Below are 25820 nucleotides of genomic sequence, written 5' to 3'. Positions count from 1 at the left end.
GACTCCAACCCCAGAGCTTGACTTCACTACAGGTGCAGAGTGTGTGTGCAAAACATCAGATGTTCTGAAAGTTCCTGTCTGATATTGCCTTTACCATGTTTGCACCATTGGTCTGTGACAAAGAACCCTGCCTGAAGATTCCTGTCTCAATGGTGTAGCTGCCAGCCCACCAGCATCTGTCTGATGCATGCTAGAATATTGGCTGAGGTATGGTCTTCGTCCGTCAGGTGGGTGTGCAGTAAAGCCTACCTCCAGCCTGATACTTATTCACTAATAGAGCTGCTGCCTGCCCCTACCTCAGCCAGGTCCCACCAGTGTGCTGTCAGGGAGAGGTAAGGGTGTGCAGCATTCATGGCAGTCCAGATATTGCAAGTGAAATGCACGCTCTTCTCTGCCTTAGCTAGCAGCGCTTGGATGCGACTGCGACACAGGTTGTACAGGCTGGGGATGACCTTTCTGCTAAATGTGGTTCTGGAGGGGACTTTGTAATTTGGAACTAAGACCTTCAGCAAATGCTTGAACCCACATTCTCCACTATTTGCAAGGGCTGGTCATCAAGGGCACTCATTTCCCCAATGCTCCTGGTTACAACTTTGAGGCTGCCTGCCTCCTACCCTGGGATAGCATTACCGAACACCACCCCATTTCCTCCATGGTGGGTTGTCGAGTCTGCCACATGGCAGGGGGCTGCTGGCCTGCCATCTGACTGCTAGAAGAGGCTGAGGGCTTGGGATGACTCTGCTCCTTTTCAACCACTTTACACTGCCTGGAAGAAGGGTCCCCTGACTGGTACTGCCACCATCCCCAGATGTCAGTACTGCTGGGTGTTGCTTCTGCATAAGATGCATCATGCCAAAATTAGTTAGATGTCCCATTTGCTTGCCTCTGCTAATAGCCCTGGCACAATAATTACACTGAGCAAAACGCGGGTCCACTGTCACTTTAAAGTGGCTCCAGATCGCAGATTTATTTCGTGATTCCTTCTCTATAGCCTTCATGGTGGATGCTGAAGTATTAGGTGTACCCTGAGAAGCAATGCCAGGGGCATCAGTCACACTCTGTGCCTGCGCTGACTGCTCTTCCTCCTCATTAGTTTCATCTTTCCCCTGCAGCACTGAAGTGGAGGTTAAGACAGGACTAACTAATCCTCCTTCAGCTATTACTACTTCCATTTTTGATGATGAGAATCCCACACAAGATGATGATTCTTCATAATCAGAAGCAAACAGTGCCTGTGCTACATTTTCAACGTTAAGTAGAGTCTGTTCTCGCACTGCTGCTTTTGTGTGTTGCCATTTTGTCTTGCATGACTCACCCTCCCCTTCCCTCACCTCCAAAACTACAGGGTTATAAACAGGTGGTGGCGATGCATCATCTTTAAATTTCTTTTTTTTCGGATGGAACTGCCTGCCCCTCCAGAGATTTTAGATTGGAACAGGTCCCTTTTTAACTTAATGGGGGACTGGCACTGCCTTTTGAAGTGCCTCCTCTGCCAGTCCCAATCACTCGACCACGTCTAGCTTTCCCTGACATTATGGATTTTAATGTCACTGCTACTAGGGATTTCAATTAAAAGAATTATTTCCAAAAGAGGCCTACTGGGATTCGATGCCCAGTGTACTGCCTTCTTGGCTTAAGAGCACAAAGAGACTGCCTGAGTTTAATAAAAAAAACAAAAAAACTGCAGTTAAATTAAAAAAAAAAACAAAAAAAACATGGCTTGGCACAGCAGCAAAAATGAAGAAAAATCTTTTTCAATGGAAAGTTCTATCAAACTAGCTAGAAATCGAATATCTCTCCCACGCACAATACCAAATCCTGCTTGTAACCTACCCCAGGAGGTACAATATAAAAATAAGCAGCAAAATGCACTGCTAGCAGCTTGTCTCAGTGGGACAGACAGAGAGGACAGTCTGAGATCAATAAAAGTGCGGTCAAGAAAGCATGGCTAGCTGGCGGCACTGCAGCAAAGTCGAAGAAAGAAATCTTTTTCAATGGAAAATTCTATCAAAGTAGCTAGCAATTGAATACAGATATGAGACACTCAGACTAGCTGAGAAAAGCCACCCCCACAAAGAGAGCGTGGCACGCCGCGTGCTTAAGGTATAAATAGTGCAGCAGCATCAGGAATAGTGTCACAGAGCACTGAGTGAGAACGGCGATTGGCTGCATTAGAAAATGCTTAGCTCTGATAGGTTGTATTCTCATCTCCTTGCCAACCTGTCCTGACCCACTCTGACAGGGCTGTGATGTCACTTATGACTCACGGGAAAGAGCTGGATTTTGCTATGGATACTCCCACATGGCCTCCTATTTTCAAATGGCTTGTTAAGAAGTCTCTGCAAGACCAAAGAATGAAACTAATATGATATGTTTTATTCATGGGGGATCACAATGCGTTTCGAGAACCCACGAATACAAACGAATAGGGATTACGCATTGCGGATTGCCCATGCATTGAAACAAATGCTCATCCCTAGTGCCTAATATGGAACTTTTCACCCAGGGAAAAAGATCTCGGCGTCGTCATGGATTAATATATTTGAATCGTCAGTTCCATGTGCTTTGCGGCAGCAGAAAAAAAAACCCCAAACAAACAATGTTAGGAATATTAGGAAGGGAATGGTTGACTAAAACGGACAAAGTAATAATGCCTCAGTCTCTCCATGGTTAGACCATCCCTTGAGTAGTGTGTACCAATTCTGGCCACTGCATTTCAAAAAAGATATAGTTTCACTGGAGAACGTATAGAAGAAGAGTGATCAAAATGATAAAGGGGATGGAACAAGCTCCCCTATAAGGAAAGGCTAAAGAGATTAGGGCTGTTCAGCTTGGAGAAGATGCTTGGGGGGGGGGGGGGGGGAGGATATGATAGAGGTATTAGAATAGGTACAGGTGAATCAGTTATTTTATTCTTTTGGATAACAGGAATAGGGGGCAATCCATGAGGTTAGCAAGTAGCACATTTTAAAACAAATTGAAGAACATTTTTCACTCAATGCATCATTAAGATCTGGAATTTGTTGTCAGAATATGTAGTTAGGGCAGTTAGTGTAGCTGGGCTTAAAAAAGGTTGGATAAATTCCTGGATGAGAAGTCCATAACTGCTCTTAATCAAGTTGATGTAGAGAATAGTCACTGCTCTTACTGGCATTGGTAGCATGGGATTTGCTTAATGTTTGAGTACTTGCCTGGTACTTGTAACCTGGAGTGGCCACTGTTGGAAATAGGATGCTGGGCTTTGATGGATCATCTGTCTGAACCAGTATGGCAACTTCTTATGTTCTTAATGCTTTATGGACTTTTGCTCAAAGATCGTGTCCAAACCCTCTTTAATGCAGTTACCACTAACAACTTTCACCACATCCTCTGGCAATGAATGCCAGAGCTGAAGTATGTGCTGAGTGAAAAAAATGTTCTTTAATTAGTTTTAAATTTATCCTCTAGTAACTTCATAGTGTGTCCCCTAGTCTTTGAATTGCTTTTATACTCTTTCAAAAAGTACAATTTTATTCATTATTTTATAGACCTCTATCATGTTTCCCCTCAGCCATCTCTTCTCCACAACTAAGGATGATCAAGTCTTAAAAATAACATGGGAGAAATTTAAGAAAACAATCCTTGTTAATTTAAAGCAAAAGGACAGTATATCGCTGTCCTACCCCTATTTATGTGAGTTGATTGAATGTGATGGAATTGTAGTAGATGTTAGCTTAGCCTGTATCTTATTTTTCCTAAGTTGTTATATAAGAACATGGAAAGTTGCAAAGGATCAAATATATATCAAGCTCTCTGAAATTATCAAAATCCATTTACAAGGATATTTTTAATATTAAAAAGCATTAATTTGTGACACTTTAGATCCAAGTTGTAGGAAAACCTTTTTTTTTTATTCTGGAAAGGATCTAAAATCCATTCCCTATCAAGAGGAAATAAAAGTAAAATGGACAACAAAAGTGGCATGAGTAAGAATGTTCCTTTGCTTTCTCCAAACAGACTGCTTGCATGAAGAGTAGCAAAAGGGCAATTTGCGAGGGCAAACTGCAAATATTCACATTGCATTGAAAGTTTTCCCCTGAATGTATTGTAAGGGAACCACCCTAGGATCATGCAGCTGTAACTACTGGTTTGAACTGAGTTGGTTTTGAGTTTCATTTTTTCATTTTCATTTAGGAAATTTATTAAACGCCTAACACAAAAAGGTCTAGGCGATATACATAAAAACATACATAATAATAAAACAAACATTGCACATATAAATGTAAATATAAATATAAAATTCCATAGGAACTATGCCATATTATACCAAACAAGTATAATTCGCTAAATCAAATTTTACAGTAAAACTAGCAGAGTGATCAAACAACTCACGTGTCCATGAAATTACAATGAGTATTGTAAAACAGACACATCGTCTTTATACAGTATTAAACACACGAGACAACAAATAACTCTTAAAAGCCAGCTTGAATTTTTTAACATCTTCCAGCTCCCGAATTTCAAAGGGATAAGATTCCATTGAACTGGAGCCGCGATGGAAAAGAAGTTTTCTCTAGTGTTAACAAGGCGGGCCTGTCTAACTGTGGGAATATCTAATAAATTCAGTTGCGAGGATCTTAGAGATCTAACAGGTTTATGGATACGAAGAAGAGCATTGAACCAACCTGAAGAATCGGAATCGCGAAGTTTAAACACTATCATGCCTAATTTAAACAGAATACGCTCATGAACAGGGAGCCAATTCAATTTGGCTAGGACAGGAGATATCCTATCAAAGCGTTTGGAGGCTGAAACAACTCTAGCAGCTGAATTCAAAATTAATTGAATAGACTGAATAACAGTCTTAGGCAGACCTATTAAAGACTGTTACAATAATCAATGTGTGGAAATATGATAGCTCGCACTACCATCAAGAAGTCGGAATCATATAATAGGTGTCGTAAACCTTTTAAAAGACGAAGCTTAAAGAAGCCTGATCTAATCAAGGATCTAATTTGAGGTTTAAATGAAAGAGTGGAATCAAGCCTTTAGTCACAGAAAAAAGGGTTGAAACCTCTTTTGGGGTCTTGAGTAGTAACACATGTTTGAGAAGAGATGGGTGAAGGCTAATACTCATAGGGTGGCTGTCCTTCACCAGTCACAGTTGTTTTCCCAGGTGTTCGTGTGCTCTCCATGGGGCCTATGACTCTCTTCTCTTTGCTACCCAGTAGGAAGGGTGCCCCATTTCAACCTCCAGGCTGAGCAGAATGTTAAATGGGCCCAGGTCAGGCTGTAAAGTACAAAAGATAAAACATTACTTTTCAGCATACATAAGGTCATAACAAATTAACATGTAACTTTCTGCATGCTCTGATCCTTGGAGCACACATTGAGCCATTCAACAGTTTGATAACCCTCAACCTCACCCACACAATGCTGGCCAGAGCTGGCAGGAACCATCCAGCAGGGATATTGCATCAGTGTCTCTCCATAAAGGCAAGTAGTGAGGGCCAAGTTGCTGTGCTGCTGCTGACCATGGTGCCTTCTTAATCAGGTAATGAGCTTAACCAGGTGATGTATGCATTTGATAGTATCTACCACCACCAATAGGGTGATCCAGTACAACCTTTTAAAAGAACTAGGTCTGGTTGGCCTTATTTAGCAGAGCTGAAAGACTTCCCCCTATTGCTTTGTGATGGCAATAAGCAGTCTGTTGTACAGGGCCAGGAAGAGTAAGTAAGAAGCAGCCCTCCTTTTTATATCAATTTCTTTGGACATGGCATGGTTAATTTTATGTGTCTGACAAGCCCTGTGTAACATTAAAACAGATAGTGAGCACTGACTAGGGTTTCCTGTTCTAGTGATCACTTTCCTGATGTGGAATACAAGTACCTGCGGGCTGCCATGAGAGGCGCATATGAAGGCAGAACCCTTGCCATCCTCTCCTCCCTGTATGAAGCCATGAGTGCTGGGGGAGCTAAGTACAAGTGTCCGCAGGGTTAGATGTGACAGAGCAAGAGCCTTCTTTGTGGGGTAGATGACACTCCATTTCCCATGGGCCCTATCTTTCTTGCTGCTCTGCTGTTATGTTCATGGCTGCTGCAAGGCAATGAAAGTAGTTTAGGGGTTGACTATTATGGTCTGTGTAAGGGGAAGGTATGCTCTGCTTTCTATACCTCATTGAGTTGGACAGCTCTCATTCACTGAGAAGGGCTTGGAGAAGGACCATCAATAATTGGCAGAATACATATGGTAGAAAGGTAGACAAAGGGTTTATAGACTAAGTTGACAAAGCTATAAGGCCAGATGGGATACATCCTAGAATATTAAGGGAGCTCAGACATTCAAGCCACCTTTTGGAGAAGGAAATAGTTCTGCAAGCTTGCATAAAAGTGGTAATAGGGAGAAGATTAAAAACTAAAGGCCTATTAATCAGATCTAAGTGGTGGGTAAATTAATGGACACTACTAAGGAAAGAATAGTGAAGTGTCTGAATCTAGTGAGCTGCAGGATCAGAGACATTTTACCAAGGGAGACCACATCAAACCAAATCTATCAGCTTAGCTGTTTGTGTGACCACAGAATTGGATCAGAGACTGCAGAGGATTGTGGTGTGATTTTGGATTTGGTTTACTTGAATTTCAGCAAAGCTTTTTAAATTGTCCCATATGAAAGGCTCATCAATAAACTGAGTAGCCCAGGAAGAGGCCCTAAAATGGAGGATTTGGTTAGAAACTGGTTAAGTGGTAGACAAGAGGGTCATGGTAAATGGAGTTTACACTTAAGAAAAAATGGTGTGTCCCTCAGATTTGACCTGGGGCCAGTTCTGTTCAATATCCTAGTAAGTAAGATTGTAGGAAAAGTTGGTCTTGTTGTAGGTAACACCTTTATTCTGCAACAGCAAGGACATCCCAGATGTGAAAGAAAGAATGAGATGTGATCAAGTGGTTGAGAGCTAAATTGTAATGCAAAACATGTAGTTGTGTATTTTGGGGTGCCAAAATCCAAGGGAGCAATCTACAATGGGCATGGTATGCTGCTGTTTGCCAAGCAGGCGAGTGATTGTTTTCCTACCTTGAGGAATGATCACTTACAATTTAAGGTAAAAGCTAAAGGTAGAAAGCCTTCTTCTTAGCTGTTATGCTCCCCAAACTGTAGAATAAGGTACCATGACCCATTTACTTTTGACTCATGCTACCTTACTTTCTGCAAAATACAGATCTTTGGTTATTTGTATGTATGTATGTATTTATTTATTTATTTTCAGCTTGATCAATCTCCATTACCTAGGACCCTTTACTGGGAAAAAACTCAATCTCATAGGTTCAGACCATACCTGCCAATCCATTTATTGTAAAGAACTTATAGCCAGTTAGCCACTTGTGATTTTCTGTCTGTACCTCCCTACCATCTAATAGTTTGCGATCCTTTTTGGAGACCAGTCAGGTGCAACTGGTGCTAGTGAATCTTATATCAAATATTGAAATAATATCAAGCCTTCTGATTTCAAGTGGCCAACAAGCTGCCACAACACAAATCATATATTGAAGAGTCATAGTTCAAGCACCACATGGCTGCAGTTTATATGTCTGCTTTTTGTTTCAATTACCCTTTTAATTTGATGTCCATTGCTTTGAGAAGCTTATTGTAATTGGTAAGGTGATTCATAAATAAGATGGTTGTCAAAGGGAGGCAAGGGTGTATAGGGAGAAAGAGGATCAGTAGAAATGTCGTTTGGGAGGGGGAGTAGCCTAGTGCTTAGAGCAGTGGGACAGAGATAAGGATTCCAATCCTGCTTCTCCCATTAATGTTCCTTGTTACCTTAGGCAAGTAACTTTACCTTTCATTGTCCCAGGTACAAACTTAGGGCCTGATTTACTAAGCTTTTTCTCCCATTTTCTGTCGATGGGGAGAAATACTTGGTAAATATCCAGTTACTGTAAGCTCTCTGGGGAAGGGAAATGCCTACTGAAGCTGATTGTAACTTGCCTTGAGCTGGCTTTGGATAGGCAAGTAAACTAAATCTAAATTCAAACCCCCAAAAGGATGTAGAACATAAGAACATGCCATACTGGGTCAGACCAAGGGTCCATCAAGCCCAGCATCCTGTTTCCAACAGTGGCCAATCCAGGCCATAAGAACCTGGAAAGTACCCAAAAACTAAGTCTATTCCATGTTACCATTGCTAGTAATAGCAGTGGCTATTTTCTAAGTCAACTTAATAGCAGGTAATGGACTTCTCCTCCAAGAACTTATTCAATCCTTTTTTACACTCAGCTATACTAACTGCTCTAACCACATCCTCTGGCAGCAAATTCCAGAGTTTAATTGTGCATTGAGTAAAAAATAACTTTTTTCGATTAGTTTTAAATGTGCCACACGCTAACTTCATGGAGTGCCCCCTAGTCTTTCTATTATCCGAAAGAGTAAATAACAGATTCACATCTACCCGTTCTAGACCTCTCATGATTTTAAACACCTCTATCATATCCCCCCTCAGCCGTCTCTTCTCCAAGCTGAAAAGTCCTAACCTTTTTAGTCTTTCCTCATAGGGGAGCTGTTCCATTCCCCTTATCATTTTGGTAGCCCTTCTCTGTACCTTCTCCATTGCAATTTCATCTTTTTTGAGATGCGGCGACCAGAATTGTACACAGTATTCAAGGTGCGGTCTCACCATGGAGCGATACAGAGGCATTATGACATTTTCCGTTTTATTCACCATTCCCTTTTTTAATAATGCCTAACATTGTTTGCTTTTTTGACTGCCGCAGCACACTGAACCAATGATTTCAATGTGTTACCACTATGATGCCTAGATCTTTCTTGGGTTGTAGCACCTAATATGGAACCTAACATTGTGTAACTATAGCATGGGTTATTTTTCCCTATATGCATCACCTTGCACTTATCCACATTAAATTTCATCTGTCATTTTGATGCCTAATTTTCCAGTCTCACAAGGTCTTCCTGCAATTTATCACAATCTGCTTGTGATTTAACTACTCTGAACAATTTTGTATCATCTGCAAATTTGATTCTCACTCATTGTATTTCTTTCCAGATCATTTATAAATATATTGAAAAGTAAGGGTCCCAATACAGATCCCTGAGGCACTCCACTGCCCACTCCCTTCCACTGAGAAAATTGTCCATTTAATCCTACACTCTCTCTGTTTCCTGTCTTTTAGCCAGTTTGCAATCCATGAAAGGACATCGCCACCTATTCCATGACTTTTTACTTTTCCCAGAAGCCTCTCATGAGGAACTTTGTCAAACGCCTTCTGAAAATCCAAGTATACTACATCTACCGGTTCACCTTTATCCACATGTTATTAACGCCTTCAAAAAAGTGAAGCAGATTTGTGAGGCAAGACTTGCCCTGGGTAAAGCCATGCTGACTTTGTACCATTAAACCATGGCTTTCAGTATGTTCTGTGATTTTGATGTTTAGAACACTTTCCACTATTTTTCCTGCCACTGAAGTCAGGCTAACCGGTCTGTAGTTTCCTGGATAGCCCCTGGAGCCCTTTTTAAATATTGGGGTTACATTAGCTATCCTCCAGTCTTCAGGTACAATGGATGATTTTAATGATAGGTTACAAATTTTTACTAATAGGTATGAAATTTCATTTTTTAGTTCCTTCAGAATTCTGGGGTGTATACCATCCGGTCTAGGTGATTTATTACTCTTCAGTTTGTCAATCAGGTCTACCACATCTTCTAGGTTCACCGTGATTTGAATCGGTCCATCTGAATCATTACCCATGAAAACCTTCTCCAGTACGGGTACCTCCCCAACATCCTCTTCAGTAAACACCGAAGCAAAGAAATCATTTAATCTTTCCGTGATGGCCTTATCTTCTCTAAGTGCCCCTTTAACCCCTCGATCATCTAACGGTCCAACTGACTCCCTCACAGGCTTTCTGCTTTGGATATATTTTTAAAAGTTTTTACTGTGAGTTTTTGCCTCTACGGCCAACTTCTTTTCAAATTCTCTCTTAGCCTGTCTTATCAATGTCTTACATTTAACTTGCCAACGTTTATGCATTATCCTATTTTCTTCTGTTGGATCCTTCTTCCAATTTTTGAATGAAGATCTTTTGGCTAAAATAGCTTCTTTCACCCCTTTTAACCATGCTGGTAATCGTTTTGCCGCCTTTCCACCTTTCTTTTTTTTTTATTTATTTATTTATTATTTATTGAAAATTTTTTAACAATACATAATTGCAAGATATACTTATTCAAATAAGCATATAATTCACAATACGAATCATAAAGAAAGATAAAGTGGTGTATCTATAAATGGAGCAATAACATATTATATATATATTCCAAAATTAAATTTAGAAGGCCAACATATCTACTTCTATATCTATCTCCTGCAGGATTCAGGTAGTCTTAACCTCTCTTTTACAATTGTTTAAAAACTTCTTCAATTCTGATGGCTCATAAAAGACATAATTGTTTTTTTTTCATATTGAAGAGTACATTTACATAGATATCTTATTTTTATATTAATCCCAAAAGATCTTGCTTCTTGAATCATTTCAACAAATAATTTCCTACGAATTTGGGTTTCTTTCATTATGTCGGGGTAGATCCATATCTTCTGCCCAAAATAAAGTTTATTTCGATTTCTCAAAAATAATCTTAGCACAAGATCTCTATCTGTAGGGTTAACAAAGGATACCAACAAGGTTCCTCTATACTCAATTTGCTCCTCACTTGGTGTCTCCAAGAAAGCTGTTAAATCAGCTTCTATATTTAAATTCAAATTTTGATCTTTTTCTTCTATTTGAGAAGTAGTTTTTGATGTTACCACAAAATAAACTTTGGTTGTCAAAGGTATTTTTTCTGCTGATATCAATAATATTTCCATTAAATATTTTCTAAATTGTTCTTTTGGAGATATCATTTTTAAGGAAGGAAAATTTAATATCCGTAAATTAAGATATCTCATCTTATTTTCTATATTCTCTACTTTCCTTCTCAACATATTGTCTGAACAAATTAAATTAGTTTGAACCTGTTGAACCACTTTTAGTTGTTTTGTAACTTCATTTATCTTTCCTTCACAATTATTAACCCCTGTTATCGAGTCTGTTACTGTTTTCTGTACATTGTTTACCACATTTGTTAGCATTGATATAGAACCTTCCAGCATAACTATTGCATTCCAAATAGTATCTAAAGATATTTTGTCTGGTTTTTTCAACTTTTGTAATGTGAGGTTACTACTTGTCCCTCCCTCTCGGCATATCTCAGAAATCTTACTAATTTCTAATGCCGATGCTCCTCCACCCACTTGTTCTTCCCCTTTAAGACCCTCCTCAGGTGTCTTAGGTATCTCATTCCCTTTTCCCTTTACCCCAAGCAACTCTTCTGAGTCCGTACTTATTCCTACCTTAGGTGGAAAGTCCCGGACTAGTTCGTGAGGATTGGTATGGGATGGGGGTGGAGGAGTCTCAGGAGCTCCGGGGCTTAAAGATGGTTCTTCCAAGGAGGGAAGGCTATGCTCCTTAGCTAACCTCTCAGCGGAAACTCCCGGAGATGAAGCTGCAGCTGGCTCAAAAAAAAAACATCAATCAATGGCTGTATAGGGGCAGGTACCAGTGGGGCAGAGGACTCCAAACGGAGCCTCCCCTTACGCTTAGTATGAGGCATTACTTATAAAAATATGCAATATGGTGATTTTTTAAACCAGCCTCTTCTAAGCACTATTATACACACCACTTTTAAACGGAGGTTTCAAAGCCAAAAGTAATTAGAACAGTCCAATATCAAAGTCTTACTCGAAGTCTGGAGCGAAGTCGGAGCAAAGTCGCATGCGCCTTTAGCGACGCACTGGCGGACGCGATGCGCCGCAGAGTCACCAAATTAAAAAGTCTATCCAATCAAAGGACGTCAGAGAGGGAGGAGTCAGGGGCGCCGTCGGGGCCGGGATAGCGTCCTCACCCCCGGTAGGCCCTGGATAGTTCTCTCCTTACTTGGCTTGGCTCGTCGACCTCAATTTCAGAGGAAAAAGGACCCGGTTTAAAAACCCCGCTGGTCCAGTGACGTCAGAGAGGGAGGAGTCAGGGGTGCCGTCGGGGCCGGGATAGCGTCCTCACCCCCGGTAGGCCCTGGATAGTTCTCTCCTTACTTGGCTTGGCTCGTCGACCTCAATTTCAGAGGAAAAAGGACCCGGTTTAAAAACCCCGCTGGTCCAGTGACGTCAGAGAGGGAGGAGTCAGGGGCGCCGTCGGGGCCGGGATAGTGTCCTCACCCCCGGTAGGCCCTGGATAGTTCTCTCCTTGCTTGGCTCGTCGACCTCCCGCCTTTCCACCTTTCTTAATGTGTGGAATACATCTGGACTGTACTTCTAGAGTAGTATTTTTTTTTTAACAATGACCACGCCTCTTGCACATTTTTTACTTTTGTAGCTGCTCCTTTCAGTTTTTTTTCTAACAATTTTTCTCATTTTATCAGTTTCCCTTTTGAAAGTTTAGCACGAGAGCTGTGGATTTGCATACTGTTCCTCTTCCAGTCATTAATTCAAATTTGATCATATTATGATCACTTTTGCCAAGCGGCCCCACCACCGTTACCTCTCTCACCAAGTCCTGTGTATACTCCTATCGCTATAGTCTTCCCCGACACACAAGGGATTTCTACCCATAAAGATTCAATTTTGCATTTAGTCTCCAACAGGATGTTTATCCTGTTGGACTCTATGCCATCCCGGACATAAAGCGCCACACCGTCTCCCGGGTGCTCCTCTGTCATTGCAATATAATTTGTACCCCAGTATAGCACTGTCCCATTGGTTGTCCTCCTTCCACCATGTCTCTGAGATGCCAATTAAGTCTGTCATCATTCACTGCTATACATTCTAATTCTCCCATCTTACTTCTTAGACTTCTGGCATTAGCATACAAACATTTCAAAGTTTGTTTTTTGTTTGTATTTTCATTCTACTTTTTTTTTTTTTTAATCTTTATTTATAACTTTTCTAATACAATTTGTATCATAAAGTAAAACAGGAAACATGTTGCATACTATAGGAGAAAACAATATTTGAATAAATCTCATTTAAAAGAAAATATATACCTAAGTTGCAACCAATTCTCAAATAAACACTTTAGGGAGACAAACTTTAAAGGAGAATATAGGAAAAATTGTCAAATTCTAGACATTTAACCTGAACAAGAGCAGAATACCTGCTTTATTCCCCTGAAAATATGGTATGCTCTGGAGAGCTATGAGAATCTAAAAAAAGCTTTAATTGTTCTGGGGAAAAAAAAATATATGTATCTGCTTCTTTTTTTACAACACATTTACACGGATATCTTAGGACAAAAGTTGCACCTAAAGATATCACATTCTGTCTCATACTCAGAAACCCTTTCCTTCTTTCCTGAGTTATTTTAGAGATATCCGGGAACACACGGACCTTACTACTGTGAAACAGGGTATTTAAATTTTTGAAATACAGAACCATCAACCTACTAATATCTTGTTCAACTATCAATGATACATGCAATGTAGAAAAATCTATTATCTCTATTGCAGACGATTCTAAGAAATTTGTCAAATTTTGAAAATCAATAGGAGGGACTGCCTGTTCATTTGGGCGATTTTGACCCAAAAGAAAGTAAACTTTATTAATTAAAGGAAATTGTGACTCGGAAAGCAAAAGAACTTCTGCAAAATATCTTTTTAGTGTGGTAATAGGCATCTCTCCCATGATTCTTGGAAACTTGATTAATCTTAAGTTTAACCGACGGTTCCAATTTTCCAATAGTTCCAGTCTCCTGGAAAGCGCGGCTCGATCCTGTATAGTAGCAAAATTAAATTCTTTAAAATGTTTAATTTCGGATTCGACCTTCCCAACTGACGTCTGAAGATGGGAAAGAGTTTCATCTTGAGTATGAATTTTGGAATTCACTTGAGAAGCAAAAGCGTCTAATTTAGTGTTACAGTCACGAACAGCCAATGTTAGTCCCGCAGAGAGTTCCCATAAGGATTCAAGGGTGACGACCGCAGGCCTTACCAGAGGTTCCGGCCGTTCTCCCGTTGTTAGGGGGGTCGGTTCTGTGGGGTCCGATGAAATTTCAGGTACAGCGTGGGTCAGCACCCCTTCCCGCGGTGTATCCTCTCCCCTTCCTTCTTCCTCAAGACTCACTGACGGTTCTACCAGCAATCCTGTCGCTCTGACCTCATCAGTCTGCGCTGGTTGCTGCGCGTCCGGGGTCGAGGTTCCTCTGGCTGCCGGCGGGCGTGCGTCGGGGGGGCTGAGGGAAACCTCCGTCCCTGGTGAAAACGCCTCTCCTCCCGGCGTGCTCACAATGGGATTCACCCCCTCGAATTTTTCTGCTCCCTCATTCTACTTTTTAATTAATAGGGATAAGTTAGAATTTTTTAGCTCAGGTGAGTTTTTAGTTACAGGCACTTGGACTACTTTTCTTATTATTGGAACCTCACTGTCGGGATGCCCTAATTCTAATGCATCATTAGTATTCTTTGAAGATACCTCTCTCCGAACCATGCGCTGCTGAGCGACTGTCGGCTTTCCCCTTTGCTCTAGTTTAAAAAGGAGATAGAGCAGCTTTTAAAGGTTAGTGCTAGCAGTCTGGTTCCACACTGGTTAAGGTGGAGCCCATCCCTTCGGAAGAGACTCAACCTTCCCCAAAAGTTTCCCCATTTCCTAACAAAGCTGAATCCATCTTCCTTGCATCATCGTCTCATCCACGCATTGAGACTCCGGAGCTCTGCCTGCCTCTGGTGACCTGTGCGTGGAACAGGGAGCATTTCAGAGAATGCTACCCTGGAGGTTCTGGATTTAAGCTTTCTACCTAAAAACCTAAATTTGGCTTCCAGAACTTCCCTGCCCACATGTACCACGACAATCGGCTCTTCCCCAGCACTGTCTAAAATCCTATCTAGGTGACGCGTGAGGTCTGCCACCTTTGCACCAGGAAGACATGTTACCAGCCTATCCTCACGCCCACCAGCCACCCAGATGTCTACATTCCTAATAATCAAATCACCAACTATGACAGCCGACCTAACCCTTCCCTCCTGGGCAGTAGGCCTTGGGGAGATATCCTTAGTGCGAAAGGTCAATGCATCACCTGGAGAGCATGTCCTTGCTACAGGATCATTTCCTGCTGCACCCGGTTGATGCTCTTCAATCATGAGACCACCTTCCTCCAAGGCAGCACCAGGGCTGCCAGTCTGAAGTTGGGACTTGGTTACTATGTCCCTGAAGGTCTTATCTATATACCTCTCTGTCTGCCTCAGCTCCTCCAGGTCTGCCACTCTAGCCTCCAGAGATCGGACTCGTTCTTTGAGAGCCAGGAGCTCTTTGCATCGCATGCACATGTACAACTTCTCACCAGTGGGTAAAAAAAATCATACTTTCCTAGCGTGTAGCAGATGGACTCAAAACAAGTGGGATATAGTGTGCTCGTGCTAGCAGTTGGAGACGGATCTGACGTCAGCACGGGTACATATTACCCCCACAGGAAGTGTAGTAATTCAGTAATTTCTGTCTCCAAAGCAGTTTGGAGCTCCCTCAGGCTCGCTGAGCGTGTTTCTAACTTCTACACGACTAAATTCATAGACGACACCTACCTGAAGACGAGCCCCGCACTCCTGCGGTGATACCAGTCGGTCCCTCCCCCAGTTGAGTTTCCCGAGGCGATTTCCGTGGTCCCTCGGAGGTGAGTGCCTCGGTCCTGTGGCCGGCTTGCGGCAGGGACCTAGCCCCTGAGTGAGAAGGGCTCGGGCGTGGCATAGAGGCAGCCTCGGTCCCGGCGTGGACTTGGCCCCCGAGTGAGATGAGTTCGGGTGCGGCCCAGAGGCAGCGAGTGAACTTCCTCGAGCACGGCGGTGACGGTACTTACCCTCTCCCCCCGCAGCCGGAGACCGCCCGGGTCGCAACCGGGAAGCACCGAAGACAAGGTAAGGCATACATCTTTACTTGGTCTCTGAGGAAGTGAGGCTTTGCAGAGTCTGCCTGGGTGGAAATCCGCCACGGAGGTTGCCATTTTCTTGCCGGGTTTGTTAGCCGCACATTGTTAGGCGCACACTGTTCCACGCACACTGCTCCGCACACGCTGTTACAGCGTCCGTTCCTAGACGCACATGGAGCGTAAGAGAGCCCAGGCATCAGTGGAGCTGGTCCCTCCAACATCAGGCATGAGCCTCTGCTCAGCATGCAACCTCAGAGCTACACAGAGCGAGGAAGCAGACTCTCTATGTGCCCAATGTGAAGAGGCCCTGGGAGTTCCAGGCCAGGACCGGTCTCAGCCCAGCGTACTTGCCAGTTCCTCAGGGAACACACCGGACCTAGCCAGCGGTAGTGGGCAGCCGGGGACCCCGAGGGACCTGGTACCCCTCAGACCAGATCCTGCTTCGCTCTCCTGGGTGGAATTATTCAAGGGGATTCATGCTTTTGTCTCAATGCAGGCTGCTCCCCGAGCGGGTCCATACATACCGGATGACCTGGCCCCTGGACCCTCAAGGCCTAGGCATGGCCACGCACCACCCGGGACCCCCACTTATGGGGATTCAGATTGCCCTGAGGAAGACGACGATTCCCCCGAGGAGGGAGAACTTCCCTCGGGGGTTGAACCATATCGGACCATGAGGCGCTTCTTCTTGAGGGGATCTCCCAGGCCTGATCTCTCAATGCCTGTCGGAACTGGCTCTTCCGGACCATGACGCTCCAGGGGGGAACAGAGAAGTGAACCCCCTGTTGGAGGGCCTGCGCCAAACGTCTCACCATTTTCCCCTCCTACAAGTAGCTCAGCAGTTAATCGATCTGGAATGGAATACGCCAGAGGCCTCATTCAAAGGGGGTCTGGCCTTGGCTGGCATGTATCCCTTAGACCCGGCAACCAAGGAGAAGCTGGCGTGCCCCCAGGTAGACGCCATGGTTAGCGCAATTGTGAAGCGCACCACCATTCCGGTGGAGGGGGGGATGGCCCTCAAGGATACACATGACCGGCGCATGGACACCATTCTGAAACAAGCCTTTGAGGTGGCAGCCATGTCCCTACAGATTGCGACCTGCTGCACCGTGGTGACATGTTCCTGTTTATCACAGGCTAGGAGCAACACCCTGGGAGAAGAAATGGAATCAGCTCTCTCATTCCTCACTGATGTAGCCTCCGACCTAGTCCGTACGGCAGCCAAGGGAGTGTCATCCTCAGTGGCGGCCAGGAGACAGCTCTGGCTACGTAATTGGTCGGCCGACTCCTCCTCCAAGACGCTCCTCACGAGAATGCCCTTTGAGGGATCCCTCCTGTTCGGCAGTGACCTTGAGAAACTGGCCAATAAATGGGGCGCCTCTCCATTACCCCGTCTACCAGAAGACCGGTCAAGGAGGAACCAGCGCCCCTTCCCCAGACCATCCAGAGGTAGAAACTCTCAGCGCGTCAACCCTTACAAGACTCGCTACCAAGCACCTCGTTCACAGGCCAGGAACCAGTCCTTTCGGACTAAGCACAACAAGAGGGGAACCGGCTCTGGTTCCGGCCCTGGCCGGACCCCACAATGACAATCAGCCGACCCATCCAGGGGTTGCAGCCATAGGGGGCAGGCTGTCCCTTTTCTACCGCAGGTGGGTCCTCGCCATCATCCGAGAGGGGTATTACCTGGATTTTCTTCGGCTTCCGCCGGACAGGTTTGTGGAATCTCCTTGTTCGCCAATCAAGAGGACGGCCCTAGACGTCACTTTGCGGAGGCTCCTGTCCCTAAAGGCCATAATCCAAGTGCCTACAAGGGAGATGAATTCTGGGCATTATTCCATTTATTTCATCGTGCCTAAGAAGGAGGGCACTTTCTGGCCCGTCCTGGACCTCAAGTCAGTCAACAGATACCTGCGGGTCCCAGCTTTCGCATGGAAACTCTGAGGTCTGTCAAAAGTTCAGTACAGCCAGGGGAGTTTCTCACATCCCTAGATCTGTCGGAAGCCTACCTGCATATCCCAATCCATCGGGATCATCAGCGCTATTTACGCTTCAAGGTCCTGGACCAGCACTTCCAGTTCCGAGCTTTACCCTTCAGGTTAGCCACCGCGCCGCGGACCTTTACCAAGGTCATAATAGTAGTGGCAGCGTCCCTCAGGAAGGAGGGAATCCTCGTCCATCCCTACCTGGACGATTGGCTGATCCGGGCGAAGTCGCCAGAGGAGAGCCGCCAGGCAACCAACAGAGTTATAGCTCTTCTGGAAAGCCTAGGATGGGTTGTAAACTTGAACAAGAGTTCCCTACAGCCTTCTCAGTTGCTGGAATACCTAGGAGTCCGATTCGACACCCAGGAAGACAAGGTCAGCCTGACCTCCAAGAGAAGATCAAAGTTCCGGAATCGTCTGCAAGCCCTGCTGAGCACCACCCGGCCCACAGCTTGGGATTACTTACAGGTCCTCGGCCTTATGGCATCCACTCTGGAAGTAATACCATGGGCGCGGGCTCATATGAGACCATTACAACGCGCCCTCCTATCTCGATGGAGCCCACGATCACAGAACTACACCACACACCTACCTCTACCAGCCAGAGTGCAGAATCAGGTTGCAGCACGGCCACATGAGCCGGGGGTCAAGAATGTCCTCCCCAACCTGGACCCTGCTCACTACGTATGCCAGCCTGAATGGATGGAGAGCACATTGCGAAGAACTCACCGCCCAAGGGCGGTGGAACAGAGAAGAGTCGGGGTGGAAATCAACCGACTAGAGGCACGGGCAGTCAGGCTAGCGTGCCTGCGATTTGCCCACAGACTTCGCAACAGAGCGGTCAGAGTGATGTCGGACAATGCCACCACGGTGGCATACATCAATCGACAGGGCGGAACCAGAAGCCAACAGGTTTCCTTAGAAATAGCCCCCCTGATGACTTGGGCGGAAGCAAATCTCCAGGACATCTCCGCCGTCCACATCGCCGGGAAGGACAACGCCACGGCAGACTTAAGAACATAAGAAAATGCCATACTGGGTCAGAGCAAGGGTCCATCGAGCCCAGCATCCTGTTTCCAACAGTGGCCAATCCAGGCCATAAGAACCTGGCAAGTACCCAAAAACTAAGTCTATTCCATGTAACCATTGCTAATGGCAGTGGCTATTCTCTAAGTGAACTTAATAGCAGGTAATGGACTTCTCCTCCAAGAACTTATCCAATCCTTTTTTAAACACAGCTATACTAACTGCACGAACCACATTCTCTGGCAGTCAGCAGAGAAAGCCTACATCCAGGGGAATGGCAGCTGTCTCCCTCAGCTTTCCAGATGATTGTGGATCGGTGGGGGACGCTGGGCATGGACCTACTAGCGGACAGGTCCAACGCTCAAGTACCCAGATATTTCAGCCGCAGGCGGGATCCTCTATCCCAGGGGATCGATGCCCTGGTCCAGCTATGGCCTCAGGGGATCCTGCTATATGCCTTTCCTCCATGGCCCCTGCTGGGCACCATTATACACAAGATTCAGCAGCACAGAGGCCTAGTTCTTCTAGTGGCACCGGACTGGCCAAGAAGACCCTGGTACGCAGACATGAGAAGACTACTGGCAGGGACTCCACTACTCCTGCCTCCACACAGGGACCTGCTGCGGCAAGGTCCCATCCTCCACGAGGATCCAGCTCAATTCTCTCTTATGGTCTGGCCCTTGAGAGGGCTAGATTGAAGAAACGTGGATACTCGGGGCCGGTAATAGATACCCTCCTCAGAGCACGCAAGTTCTCCACATCACTAACATATATAAGGATCTGGAGAGTATTTGAAGCCTGGTGCGAAACTCACGGCACCAATCCACATGCCACTAAGATCCCTATCTTTTTGGATTTCCTGCAAGATGGACTTCAGAAGGAAGTCCATCTTGCAGGACTGTCCCTCAGTTCCAGCAAAGTTCAAGTGGCAGCGCTATCCTGCTACAGTCCCCGGAGTGACGGCAACAAGCATCGCCACACACCCAGACGTTTCATGTTTCCTGAAAGGAGTCAAACACATTCGCCCGCCACTGAAGTGGCCGGTGCCCCTGTGGAACCTCAACCTAGTGTTGGAATTTCTAGCGGGATCCGCCTTCAGACCCCTTCGAGGCCTGTCTCTTCGTTTGTTGACCTTGAAGATGGTGTTCCTGCTGGCTGTATGTTCAGCACGCCGCATCTCAGAGCTACAAGCACTGTCCTGCCGTGATCCATTCCTCAGAATCACTCCAGAGACTATCCATCTTCGCACGGTTCCTTCCTTCTTACCCAAAGTAGTCTCCCAATTTCACTTCAACCAAACCATATCCTTGCCAACCACGGAAGGTTTGAAGAAGTCAGAAGGTCGAATACTGCGTCATCTCGACATCGGCAGAATACTGGCCAGATACTTGGAAATGTCAGAAGCAGTACGAAAGACTGTTCGTCCTTCACAGCGGGAAGAAGCAAGGAGAAGAGGCCTCACGGCCAACCATCGCCCGCTGGATCAAAGAAGTTATCAAGGCGGCCAATGTAGAGGCAGCAAGACCACCACCTCTACAGGTTAAGGCGCATTCTGCCAGAGCGCAAGCAGCCTCTTGGGCAGGAACTAGGATGCTGTCGCCTGCAGAGATATATGTAAAGTGGCGATGTGGTCCTCCCTCCATACCTTCTCCAGGTTCTACCGTCTGGACGTTCAGGCCAGGGAGGACACAACATTTGCGAGGGCAATCCTAAACGGACCTCAGGCATCCTCCCACCCAGTCCGGGAGTAGCTTTTGTACATCCCACTTGTTTTGAGTCCATCTGCTACACGCTAGGAAATGTTGAGATTACTTACCTGATAATCTCCTTTTCCTTAGTGTATGCAGATGGACTCAGCATCCCGCCCGGTTGCCGGTATACATGGGGATTCGCCGACTCACGGTAAGCCATGTTTGCTTATATAGGGCTTCCACCCTGCTGGGTGTCGACGCCTTCCAGTTAAGTACACTGGCGGTCTCCAGCTACCATCAATTGGTCAGGGTAATCCTGTTCATTTAAACGATCGGTCAGTCACACATATATCCATAAAAGCTTTTGCAAGGAAGATTACTGAATTGCTACACTTCCTGTGGGGGTATATGTACCCATGCTGACGTCAGATCCGTCTCCAACTGCTAGCACGAGCACACTATATCCCACTTGTTTTGAGTCCATCTGCATACACTAAGGAAAAGGAGATTATCAGGGTAAGTAATCTCAACAATGTGACACTCTATGCAAAAGACTTTGAAGCCCCCCTCTTGCTGCTGGACTGCTGCCTTCATCTCAATTTTGATCAGTTCCTAGTTAAGTTTTAGGTTGGTATGGGAATAGGAATGTCTAACATCCTTTTAAATGTATTAGTGAATTCACTATATATCTGGTAGTGGCCTACCGGGGTCTGATCAAACTCTCAAAGTTTTTGTTGGTGTTTTTTTTTTTTTTTTGTGAAAGTGGCACCTGCCTAAAAATTAAAGGATGAGCTAGGGGTGGGTGGGCGGGCGAGGGTTGGGAAATACAAACAGTCTAACTTCAGTTAGTCAGCCAGACTAGTCAGCTCTCTTGATTAACAAATCTTGGTACCTATTCAAACCAAATCACATTACCTCAACACCTTTCCAAGGTGAGTAACTGAGCTGAACTTTTCAACCTTTTTACTTAGGTATACACTGCTCCTAGCTTCTTTCTAGCTTCTGGCTACTTCTTGGGTTTGTGTTTTGTGTGTGGGGTTTTTTGGTTTTTTTTAAATACAAACACTCAGTTCTGCTTACTAGCTGCCTTACAGACTTTTAAAAATAAACACACTACCTACTGCTTACCAGCTGCCTTATTGACTGACTATTTAAAAATACAGTCTTAACTTGTTTATTCACTGCCTTACTGACTATTAAAAGCACAATCACTAAATAATATTCCCAAATAGTTAACTTTGCCCCAATACTTTTAAAAAAGACAATGTCCCAAGCAAAAACTTACTGATTCCTTTCAGCCACTGTGCAGGGCTTAAACCAAAAGCACAATGTGAGAAGACCTAAACATGTATACCCTAGAGAAGAGGAGATTTAGTATTTGAATGTATTTTTCATATCCTTTAAGCTTTATAAATGATGCATAAAAAGCAATCTTTTCAGTGGTGAGGCATTCTAGAAGGTGAGGTCATGAGCTGAGAATCAGAGGCCAGCATTATTCCCTCTTAGTTGTGCTTGTGTGCAATCCTAATGTTTGTATTATACTGGCTCATAGCACACAAAGTTGAACTCTGCTTATAAAAAGATGCACAAAAGAGAAGGTTTGTGCACACAGCCTTTCAAAAAATTAGAGGGAACAATGGAAGACTTGGGAATAGCATTAGGAAATACTTCCACCAAAGTGTGGTTGATGTTTGGAATGGCCTTCTACTGGAGTGTGGTAGTCAAAATTGGTAACAGAATTTAAAGTGGCACACAAGCTCCTTAATTATGAGGGAGTGAGGGGAAAGCCAGAGAGCAACAAGGAACCTATGGCAATGCAACAGGAATTAATTTAGGCACAGATGTCTTATGCTCTTTATCTGCTGTCGGTCTGTTTCTGTCAAATGATGCTGAATAAAGATTGCAGAAAGGGGAAAAGACGGTATGCAATGTTTTCAGCCATGCTGAACTTCCAGCAGTGTTTGGCACTTTCTACTTTAAGGGGGGGGGGGGGGGGATGTGGTTTTTTTTTGTGTTTTTTTTTAATGTTGACTTTTATAAGGTGCTTTCTGTAGCTGTCTGCTCCTTTTTTTCCTTGTTAACTTCTATGCACCCACCCAGGCTCCATAAGACTTTCAAAACATATGTAAATGAGGTCAAGTTCCCATTAAGTGTGGGCAAGCAAAATGTTTATTCCTCTTCCCCCCCCCAGGATTGGGTACAGTACTTGTGTTCTACCTATTTACTTTCTTTTTTTATTTCTTGCCTACTGCTTAAGCACCCCTCTGTTGTGGAACTGTATAATAAGCTTTGTGCCCCTCTGCTTGCATTTTTAGGTATGCATTTAGCAGGTCTGGGCTGCCTACCATCACTACAGAGCACTACTACAGCACTAACATGGGTCAGAGGCTCAGCTTGAGTGCCTCTGATATTCTCCGCATCAACAAGTATTACAATTGCCCCCAGTACCAGCCAGCAAAAGGTAGGAGTCCTACACAGATAAAAAGGGAAGATGAGGTGGGAGTAGTCTTCCTCCCAAGGCTCATGGCAATGGGATTATCTTTTATTTTTTTGGTCCTTATCCTGTACTTCAGAGTCGGTGGGATAAGAATTGTTTGTTTGGAGGAGTCCCTGCTGTTTTTGTATCTAGGAGGGGAGGGATGGGCTGTCTCCACACCAGGTCCAGAGCTGGGATGTAGGAGGAACTGATTAACAGGGTAAGCAAGGAGGAGCAGTGTGAGGAAAGTTTCATGAAGTAAATTGAATAAGGTTTTAGATTTTGCATTTTCTTTTTCTATGTTTTGGCCAGGATTGGAATATGAAGATGATCCTGGGACTGTTATGACTCTTTCATCCAATATTTCTTCTATTACGAGAGAAAACAGCAATATAATTCCCTCTGATATATCCAGAAAGACCAGTACTGTATCCATTAATAGTCTCTTAGTGGGCTCTGCTGAGCATCCCCTCGAGCCTCCAGTGGTCTTCACTACCAATGGCATAAGTCTACCAGTTGCCTCTGTGGAGGGCTCCCCCAGACCGCCTGCTGACCCTATGCTAAGAACTATAACATTGCATGCTATGTCTCCAGAAACTGAGTATCTAGCACTAATAGAATCTAACCACATGGTATCGCTGAAGTCCACCATTGCTGCTAAAATAGGGCTTCAGCGATCAAAAACAGCTACTCAAAAAGTCCCTAATGATCAAGTGGTGAATACTAAACTGGAAATTGTAGGACCCATATTGCTGTCTTTGGAGACCGATAATGACTCTATTTCTAGTCCTACTATACTGACACCTGAACAATTAGCAATATTTATTAAGATACCTACTACTCGGACCATTAACCTGCCAAAACTGGAATCTGAGGAATCTGTAACAACTTTTCAAGCAGCCTCTGCAACCCAATTCCTCAACCCACGTAATGTGAGACCCAAAGACTCATTAATAGTATCTAAGCAAAACCATTACAATTGTACCAGCAACCAACCAAAAGTGGGACTTAGAGATAACTGAAGATTCTGTTATATCCGTAACAACCAAATTTAACAACTGAGGTACCAGTAACAGTTGTTGTGAAGAAACAAACCTTCCTCCCCTGACGAGCCAAATCATTAGACCAAACAAATGTGACTAGTAATAGAATATGGGGGAAACCCTTCATAAGAAAACAATTTCCACCAAACTGGAACTTGAGGGACTGGTAATAGTATCTCTAAAAACCCATACTGTAGCAATCGCACCACACCAAAATTCTCATTTCCTAATTTGTAACTGATCCTTAGAGAGCCCAACCTATCAAGCCAACCAAATTAGCCCCTTTATTAATGTAAACTTCATTTTTTTGGAGTCCTCAAAAGACCAAACTATTAACCTGACCATTGTGTGGGAGCTGAGGAGCAATCTCTAGTAGCATCCCACACAATGGTCAGGTTAATAGTTTAGTAGCACTGGAAAGTCCAAGCAACCCAACTCCAAATGGAAAAATGTAGCTCTAATACAAAGGCTAAGGAGTCCTGTGAACAAAAGCAGTTGTCTAGGCAGATTACTAATTAACAAAATCATAGCATCCATAAACTAGAAGTGGGAAGAAAATGTTCCCATTGTTTGAGGAACTTGGTTTCCACCACTGTTTAGCTAGGAGAGGTACAAACTTAGAGATAGCCAGAGAGTCCATAATGCTAAACTAAGCATACAGAAAATGTATGATGTTACAAAACCGCTCTGATGTGCAAGTATACTTACATAAAAATCTCTCAGAATATCTTCATCTCCTCACACTAAGCAGAACAGCTTCTCATTAGACAAGCACTGAAAGTTGGAACTTGTAAATGGAAGCCAGAAGTACTTCAACTCAAACAGAAACATTGAAACAGAGATACTGAATCATGTTAAGAAATTCGAGAGATGCTCTTACGGTTTTTAGCATTTTTACTCTCCATTTGAAACTGAATATTTTCAAAATTATTTCACCATAAAGAGATTTCTCTCACCTTTCAAGATATCTTAAATGATAACTTCATTTTCATGTAGATTGTTGTAAACCTTCAGTTATAGGTAACAGTCAGCAAGAAGGGAAAAGAGTTTTATTTTCTAGGACCTCCTGAGCCTTGTGCAAGTCCTTGGCACCCTGATGATCACCGTTCTTATGTTCTGCTGTTCGTTTTATTTTTTTGCTCTTTCTGTTTACAGCTTTCTCCCTTTTTTTGTTTGTTCAAATATTTAATAAAAAATGTAAGGGGAGAGTGAGCTGAGAATTTGTTGTCTGATACCTGCCACTGTCTGAGCTTTCCAACTCTTTTTTTAGTAGTGGGGAGAAGGGTATGTCTTGTTCTAGGATTTGAGAGAGAATAGAAATGGGACCTTGGTTCTGTCTTTCTTCTCTAACCTAGTCTAGGCTTTCTTGGTCCTGTTAGAATACAGTAGGGCATTATCTATCCTGCTTAGTTCCCTCTGGACATTGTAAGAGGAGAGGGTTAATTAGCCCTACTGGCTCTGCTTTATTAATTAGGGATGTGAATCGTTTTAGGACGATTAAAATTATCGTCCGATAATTTTAATATCGTCTTAAACCGTTATGGAACACAATACAATAGAGATTCTAACGATTTATCGTTATAAATCGTTAGAATCGTGAGCCGGCACACTAAAACCCCCTAAAACCCACCCCCGACCCTTTAAATTAAATCCCCCACCCTCCC

At 44.0% G+C, this 25820-nt stretch overlaps 1 protein-coding gene across 3 annotated transcripts in view; it reads left to right on the top strand.

Annotated features, from left to right (window-relative positions):
• Positions 1-25362, top strand: part of ASTL (astacin like metalloendopeptidase) — a 97095-nt gene extending 71733 nt beyond the window's left edge. For all 3 annotated transcript variants that reach the window (XM_029604450.1, XM_029604449.1, XM_029604451.1), the window contains exons 8-9: positions 22953-23098; positions 23426-25362. In XM_029604450.1, the coding sequence (XP_029460310.1) occupies positions 22953-23098; positions 23426-24135 (856 nt within the window). In that variant the 3' untranslated portion in view covers positions 24136-25362. The remainder of the gene's footprint in view (positions 1-22952; positions 23099-23425) is intronic.
• Positions 25363-25820: the final 458 nt, after the last annotated feature.

Source organism: Rhinatrema bivittatum, chromosome 5, assembly GCF_901001135.1.
Source record: "Rhinatrema bivittatum chromosome 5, aRhiBiv1.1, whole genome shotgun sequence".
Classification (NCBI taxonomy): domain Eukaryota; kingdom Metazoa; phylum Chordata; class Amphibia; order Gymnophiona; family Rhinatrematidae; genus Rhinatrema; species Rhinatrema bivittatum.
The sequence above is the reverse complement of the archived record's forward strand: the minus strand, read 5'-3'. Positions and strand labels throughout refer to the sequence as shown.